Here is a 7,739-nt window from a genome sequence, read left to right as displayed (position 1 = left end):
CTCCGGCCAGCATCCGTTTAACCATCTGTGATTAAGCTAGAAATAACGGAATAAAAAAAAGAGAATTGTTTAGGGTTAATTATTTTGATTATTTACAAACTTCTTCAGTTAAGGGCTGTAACGGACCATGCATTTAGTTTATTTGATATAATCAAAGTGTTGATGCCTCCATCAACACTTTGATTATTATTAAAAACACAGATTCTTCAGTTAAGCTCTAAGACAGATTCTTTATAGGTCTGTAGCGGCCAAATACATCTGTATGAATAAGAAGTAGAAAAATAAGAAAGAAAAATCTATGACAATTTCCTTCATTTCTGCTTTCTCCCAGTCGAGTATGAACAGACCTGCAAATTCGGTGAATTGTTTACACTAAATTGTCCATAGATGTGAGCGTGTGTGTAGATGATTGTCTGTCTGTGTGTGGCCATGCGATTAACTGGCAGCTTGTCCAGGGTGTACCCCGCCTCTCAAGCACAAGCACGTTTCCTCTTTATCTATCCGCCTCATCTGCTCCAAGTCCAACCAATTTATGAAATAAAATACAACTTAGCGTCTTAGAATGTGAGAAAACACTGTTTTTGTTCCAGCTGTGGTTCCATTGCAGTGTGTGTCTGTTGACATAATCCCCTCACTGTGACTCTCACATGATGAAGGAATCCCACCCTCAACCGCCGGAGGCCAATCACAGCACGGATACTCCACCTTCGCTCACATGATCCTCTGTTCTCACTCTGTGAGCCTCTTTAGCTTGTGCCATCTAACCAAAGAGCAGTCTCTCAGTAGCTGCAACATGAGAAGATATTTGATTTCCCTGCCGTGGTGGAGGAGAGTCTCGGGGCAGGATGAGTCCAGTCCGCTTCTACCAAAGGTAAGAGGTCTCGGAACCGCTTTGACCGTTACTGTGTCGCGGGTCGTGCTCGAGCCTATCCCAGCAGTGCTAAACAGACATGAAGTGTCTTTAGAACTACTGACTTCTAAGCATCTTCCTGCTGTGAAGTGTAGTTAAATAATTCGGGGGGGGCACTATAGTTGTCAAATGCAATGCCGTTCAATTTTTATTCCTGTGTTTCCAAAGACAGACTCTGCAAAAGAGAGTGCCGACAAACTCCACCAAGTCCATGAAGCAGGGCAAAACAGTGGACAGGACACGTCCAGCCCAGCATTTGGAAGACATGTCCAACCTTTCTGCAGATACTCTTTGATGGACTATTTCCTGAAATACTTTCTGTCCCTGTGCAATCTGATGTTCACAGTTCTGGGCCTGGTGGTTCTTGGCCTGGGGATGTGGGGCCTCGTCAGCAAAGAGTCCTTTGCTCAGGAGAAGATCAGCAGTATTGGTACCGATCCAATGCTGATACTGGTGACTCTGGGCTTGGCGCTGACTATGCTCTGCCTTTCGGGCTGCGTCGGCGCCTTAAGAGAGAACTGCTTCTTGCTGAAGACGTTCTCCGCCATGCTGCTGCTCCTCATCACAGCTCAGGTTCTGGTTGTCATTGTGGCCTACGGTGCACAAGGTCAGATTGGAGACTACGTTCGATCGGGGGTGTTGGCTGCCATGGCACGCTACCAGGACGATCTCGATCTGAGGTTCCTTGTGGACGAGATGCAGTCAAATCTGCAATGCTGTGGGGCAGAAAACTACCGTGACTGGGAGATCAACATGTGAGTGCCGTGGCTTACCAGTCACACTGTAAGGAATGTCTTGGTTAAGTTATTGTCCTGCTCAGATTGCTGTTGGATGTGCTTTCTTTAGATATTACAACTGCTCAGCCCCGGGAGTGTTGGCCTGCGGTGTCCCTGCAACGTGCTGTGTGGACCCCTTAGAGAACGGCACGGTGTGGAACTCCCAGTGTGGCGTCGGAGCCCAGGCACTGGATGAGTTTACCGCTCAGAGCGTCATCTTCCTGGGCGGCTGTCTGGGGGGAATCTCTCGATGGGTTGAGCAACACGAAGGCCTGCTAGGGACGATTGGAATTGTTGTAATCGGGCTCCAGATTCTCAGTGTGGTTGTCACTACACGACTAGTAGGAGGCATCCAGCGGCATCAAATTGTCATCTAACGTTGGGTGGGGAATGTATTGCATGCTGGGATTTCTGTGGATCTTTATCTCATTTGTGTGACTGCAGCTATTTTCCAAGCAGAACATTTTGAAATAATTGTTTATCTTAAGGATGTCAAGATGTGTGGTGAAAAACCAAAGTTAATTATTTGGTTGGAAAAATTCTGTTTTTGACTCAAAATATATTCCATTTTGGGAATTTAAGCCTCAACACCCAAGAATGAATATTGTAGTGCCTCTCTTAAATATAAATGTAAAGTTTTTAAATTATGTCTGTGTTTTACTGTAAAAACTTTCTGTTCTCCATTTCATCCTTTTTGCACAGTGAGTTTTTACTTTACTATGGGAACCTATTGAATATCAGTAAGCAAATATCCATCAAATACCATGAAATAATCCCCACACATTCAGATTTTATTTGTTTTATTTATTTTTTTACAAAGAAAATATATTGAGCTGGATAACTGAAAGCCCGCTGTCGCAAATAGGAATAGGAGTGATATTGTTCCTTATCTAATTCTGCATGAAAGCGTGTTTAATAAAATGTAAATCTTCAACATTAATGTTCTGGATTTTGGTGCAATAGCAAAAGATTTGGCAAAAACAAGGATTCAAAATCCATTATCCAGCTGAAATTCGTAGCACATAAAAATGATTTATCGGCAGAGAATTGGGAAATCAAGAAAAAATTGTAATAACCAAAATGTTTCACTTAAATCTTACCTTCAAAAAGTTGTCAGTTTTTTGTGACACTGTTCTAAATGTATACATTGTATTGATTGATTAATTTGTTTTTTGCTGAGGGGTCAGAGTAGTATAATTATTTGTGTACTGCAATACAGTCCAACAAGTCTGACCTTATTGTTACATATAAATACATTTACACACAATTAACAGCTCCCCGTTTATAAAAAGTATTTTCCAAGTACTGATAGATTTTTTAAATAAAAAGATTGCCTTCAACTGTACAGCTGTACTGACTTACACTCATACAGAGTTACCATGATCAAGGAACATTTTAACTCATGTATTACATAAACAGATAGTTGCATTTTAGAATAAAAAAAAAAAGAAGCAAATGTTTTCAACACCAACCTGAAATACACACCCATAGTGCCGAGTATTGTCAATGACAATAAAGCTCATTCTGATTTCTGATTCATACAGCTTTCCAAAGTCATGCATGGAATTGTCATTCTGGATTGGATGACAGGGCAGCACCAGACATATCTGATCGGAAACCAAAACGGATGCATAAAGATAAACATGTTAAGGACAACTAAAATGATGTGTGTCAGGATGTCCATCTGGAGTCTTCATCATTCCAGAAATGTTCAGTGAAGAGGGATTTTCTCAGAAAGTCTGCATCATCCCTTGAAATATTTTGTAACATCTGCAACCAATAATTTGCTTGAAATGAAAAACGGCAGCATTCTGCTTTCATCATCAGTCTCTCACACTGAGATGTAATATGTTGCCCTGGTAATAGCCCCGGCACACAAACACATGCAACGCATATAAACACAATGCTCAGTCCATTCATCTCATGATTTAATACAGCTTCTATCTATCACACGAGTGCATACACAAAGGAATGCCTTACAGTCACGGACACACTTTTATTTCCTGTGGTGTACTATACGCTTACGGGCTCTGTCATTGATACCGGAACTAACGATAATAGAACACGTCAAGATCAGAAGATGTGTTGCATGGCAACATGGTGGTGTTTGGAATGTGATCATCCCTCACATGCTGAAAACCATTCCTTATGGTCCTAGAAACAGGAATGAAACATTGAAAAATGTGTAGAAACGCAGGACTGCATCTAATAATGAAAGCCGTATTTGTATAATTTGCAGATGCTTTTATTTATTGATTTGTCCTTTATTTATTCATTCATCTCAGCCTCATCCAAAGTTACGGGTCACGGATTCTGCTGGAGTCTATCTTAGCAGACTACAAGCAAGAGGCAGGGTACACCCCGGATGAGTCGCCAGCTCGTGGCAAGTGATCACAATGCTATGACTGATCTGTGATCTGTGTATAATAGAAGAGAACAGGACAGAACAGAAGGAATATCTGTAAAGTTCCCTGTGATCGTCTACGCAGGTCAACATCGCCATCTCGGGGTGGTAGATAGAAATACCAGCATTATGCGTTGCATTGAAGCAAAGCTCGTCTATTGAACTGGTGTATCACTCTGTAGTTAAACAAGTGTCATCAAGACAAGTAGGATCATTTTCGCTTAAATGCTCATGCACTTGGACTTCTTTTGGAAACCAGGGGGGGACATGCATGCTCGTCTTATCTAATTTTGCATGAAAGCGTGTTTAATAAAATGTAAATCTTCAACTTTAGTGTTCTGCATTTTGGTGTAATAGCGAAAGATGTGGCAAAAACAAGAAGTGTCTGAAATTGTTTTTCTTTAAGAACCATCCATGCTTTATTCTCTGGGTGACAAGGCTGGAAACAGACCATTTGTGAATCACGAAGTCATTTGGAACCTTTGCAAGCAGCAGTAAATAGCGCTATTCTGCGTGCCTCTGAAACACAACGCTATTCGGAAACAGCGATAGAGTGAGACCTCCTGGCGATCATTATCACAACTTCCTGAGGTCAAAGTTCGTGGGTCAAAGGCTGTCCATGCTGCGCCGCATGGGTTTCTGTTTGGTCAGGAAAGTTTGGCGTGCAGTTTAATAAACGGCGGTGACATGGGGAAGAATAAGAAGAGCAAAACAAAAGAGTCAGGAAAACAAGAAGACAAGCCCGGAAAACGCCCAGGGTAACAGAAGGAAGCTAACTGCTTGCTAGCTACAGCAGCTACCCGTCTTTAAGCTATCAATGAAATTAGGTTGAACTTCACGTTTGTATTGTGATGTTAAATGTTGACACATGACACTAGACTAACCTTAGCCCTTTCAGAAGCTAGTTTTTTTAAACTGTATTCAGCTTTTCCTCAAATGCTAACTGGGCTGCGACGTGTGTCTTTAGTGGTAAAAATCACAAAGGAAATGCTAAAGCCGAGCACGACCATCTCCAAGACATCCCGTATCGGCTCCGAGAGATCATGAAGAGCAAGGAGAGAATGAAGACGGGATCCGCGAAGGCCAAAAAGCCTCGACAGGGTGAGAAGTTTCTGGGCGTTTGTTTATATGCTTGCTTTCATTTTTTTTTAATTGCTTGTACAAAAACACGTAGGGCGAGTCTTATGTAGAACCGGATGCATGTATAGTGATTTATTTATATATTTGTTTGGATTTTGGGGTGAACCTTCCCTTGTTAATGTAACTTCCCAATAAAGATGCAGGCACACTGGAGGGAAACTTACGTAGGCATGCAGAATGGCCCTGTCTCATCGCTTTGTTTTTTTTATAGATCGATGCATTTGAAAGTTCTTCATGACTGCCTTTATTTATAAGGAATTTGATTTTGGCTCTTCAGCCATCTTCCCTAAGGATTCCTGTGAAGGAGACATACCTGCCCTTCGTTTCAGAAGAGGGAAGAAGGAAAGTGTGAAAACATACCTGCAGCGTATGGAGAGTGAGACAAAGCACATCCTCTTCCTCACCAACAACCAAGTAGACAGGAAGCCTGAGCTGGATGAAGGTAAACAGGAGAGCCCTGCAAATCACGGCAAGTCCGAGAGCAAGAAAGAGTGAGTTCGATGCTTTTCTAATTTTTTAAACTGATATATATTCGTACTGACGGGGAGCTGATGGTGCATGTCTTATTTATTTGTCTCGCTCTAGGCATGATAAAGTCAGATTGCAGAGGCTACACAAGAAAAAGCTGGACCGTCGGGAAGAAAAGAAGGAAAAGGAAATGTTTGTGGGTAATGAAGACTTTTTTTTTTTGAGGAACATTTATCACTAAGAAGGACACGAGGAAGCTGGTGATTTCCTGTGTAATTCAATACGAGCATATTTAAAAATCAGTAACATCCCAGCAGTGCCATTGAGTTTGGTACTGCGTCTTTCTCCCGGTTCCTTAAAGATTCTTGGTGGTACCATTTTGAAAGTGCTGGGTTGCGCTGTTGCCTCACAGCAAGAAGGTCATTGGTTCAGTTCCACCTGGGGCCTGTCTGTGTGGGTTCTCTCCAGCTTTGCCAGCCATAGTTGTGAGAGTGAGTGGGGCGTCTGTCTTTCTGTGTGGCCTTGCGATAAGCTGGCGACTTGTTCAGGGTGTGCCCCGCCTCCTGGCAGCGTGCCTCTTTCAGTACCACGAAAGCTCCAAAGTAGCTTTGCAGAAATTCAAACAAACCTATAATTGGAGCCAGAATATTCATCGTTGTCCTCCTCACTTTTGGCCAGTGTCAAGGCCTTTGCTTCCCGTTTCCATTTCAGATTCATGAAAATGTCTCGACGCCTGGTTCATGCCGTATGTGTGTGTGTATTAATGTCCATCGACTGCTGGATGAAATACTTTAGATTTACCTTAAACGTAGCTTCTGATTTTCTTTTAATGATTTGCATACAAATACAACTCCAAATGGAGGTTGATGCTACACAACATGGCGAGTTCATAAAGTGATCTATGTGTCACGATTAGAGCTTCTTCTGCTGCCACTGAAATAGCAAAGATGTCTATTTATCATCACTACAGAATTACTCCATGTAGCGGAATTGGATATGATGGTCGAGGTAGATGTTATATGATGATTTTTTTTGTGTGTGTGTTGTAGATAACGTTCCCTTCGGTGAGGTCGCTATGGCCCCTCCATCTTTGAGCGCCAAACCCAGAAAAGGGCAGCTGAAATCTCAGGTAACCTGCCACCCCGTCGTCACAATGGTCCGTCCCTGACCTTGATGACTGAGTGAGACGTTTTCCGTGCTTTCCTCTTCCAGAAGGAATCCAAAAAGCTGCTCCTCCACTCTCTCCTCGGCCACGCCGTGAACGCCACACACAAGCCCTCCATGGCCCGAAAGAGGATCATGGAGGAGGAGAGGGAGCGGGTGGTGCAGGCCTACCGGCATCTCAAAAAACAGAAACAGCTGCAGCAAGAGGCCAGGGCAGCGACTCTGGAAAAACTAAAGAACCCTCAATGACAGAGACAGCAGAGAGTTGATCAGCACCAGACTGTGGGTTGTTGTTGTTTTTCGTGTAAGTGAACTGAGGGGAGGAGCCATCACTAACAATGAAACCCATCCAGACAAGTGCCTCCTGTTCATTCTCTGTCGTAACCGAGCTGGACTGTCGCTCGTATTTACGCTGTTTTGATATTTGCATCTTTATGAGATCCTATTTGTTTATTGTTTTGATTGAGTATATAAGTGGATTATCTATTCCATAACTACGCTGTCCTTTACCGTTCTGTTAACGGAGTGGAAATGTGCAGGATCTCTGTATAATTAAACGAAGTCTTGCTAATTGATTGGCATGAAATTTGTGATCTTGGAAACAGCTGTTCTTGAAACACGAGAGCCTGAAACATACAACTTTCTTTTTTTTCCGGTGGAGAAGTCAATCATTAACTTTTGGGCTCCAAAGAAGAGACGTAAAACAAACGGCTCGTTTCTCTTTGCGCCTGTGATAATTTGAATCAGGCTTTTTGACAATGGAGCACTAATTACAGCCTGGTGCACGTTTACTGTGTTAATCCTGATTTGAATCCATGAACTAGGCCTTTGTTTAAATATTGATGACCAAGATAAACTGCACAAAATCTAAGATGCT

General features: G+C 42.5%; 2 protein-coding genes across 2 annotated transcripts; both read left to right on the top strand.

Moving 5' to 3' along the window:
* The first annotated feature begins 793 nt into the window (after positions 1–793).
* Positions 794–2,320, top strand: tspan10 (tetraspanin 10). Its single transcript, XM_068750322.1, has 3 exons — positions 794–871; positions 1,079–1,665; positions 1,757–2,320. Exons 1-3 carry the CDS (start codon positions 794–796, stop codon positions 2,061–2,063), a joined length of 972 nt encoding a protein of 323 aa, XP_068606423.1. The 3' UTR covers positions 2,064–2,320.
* Positions 2,321–4,697: 2,377 nt separating this feature from the next.
* On the top strand, positions 4,698–7,710 carry ccdc137 (coiled-coil domain containing 137). The gene is made up of 6 exons (XM_068750283.1): positions 4,698–4,848; positions 5,058–5,191; positions 5,508–5,721; positions 5,816–5,898; positions 6,748–6,827; positions 6,911–7,710. The coding sequence occupies exons 1-6, from the start codon at positions 4,778–4,780 to the stop codon at positions 7,109–7,111; spliced, it is 783 nt and encodes a 260-aa protein (XP_068606384.1). The 5' UTR covers positions 4,698–4,777; the 3' UTR covers positions 7,112–7,710.
* Positions 7,711–7,739: the final 29 nt, after the last annotated feature.

This window comes from Brachionichthys hirsutus, chromosome 16, assembly GCF_040956055.1.
Source record: "Brachionichthys hirsutus isolate HB-005 chromosome 16, CSIRO-AGI_Bhir_v1, whole genome shotgun sequence".
Classification (NCBI taxonomy): Eukaryota; Metazoa; Chordata; class Actinopteri; order Lophiiformes; family Brachionichthyidae; genus Brachionichthys; species Brachionichthys hirsutus.
Note: the sequence above shows the minus strand (reverse complement) of the source record. Positions and strands in the feature narration are given on the sequence as shown.

What these genes read in the sequence shown, in the direction of transcription:
- tspan10 (XM_068750322.1), top strand. Translation starts at nt 794, where the DNA reads ATGAGAAGATATTTGATTTCCCTGCCGTGGTGGAGGAGAGTCTCGGGG. An exon ending in CCAGTCCGCTTCTACCAAAG is followed by an intron (nt 872 to 1,078) that starts GTAAGAGGTCTC and finishes GTGTTTCCAAAG; the next exon opens with ACAGACTCTGCAAAAGAGAG. An exon ending in CGTGACTGGGAGATCAACAT is followed by an intron (nt 1,666 to 1,756) that starts GTGAGTGCCGTG and finishes TGCTTTCTTTAG; the next exon opens with ATATTACAACTGCTCAGCCC.
- ccdc137 (XM_068750283.1), top strand. Translation starts at nt 4,778, where the DNA reads ATGGGGAAGAATAAGAAGAGCAAAACAAAAGAGTCAGGAAAACAAGAA. An exon ending in AAGCCCGGAAAACGCCCAGG is followed by an intron (nt 4,849 to 5,057) that starts GTAACAGAAGGA and finishes GTGTGTCTTTAG; the next exon opens with TGGTAAAAATCACAAAGGAA. An exon ending in AAGGGCAGCTGAAATCTCAG is followed by an intron (nt 6,828 to 6,910) that starts GTAACCTGCCAC and finishes TTCCTCTTCCAG; the next exon opens with AAGGAATCCAAAAAGCTGCT.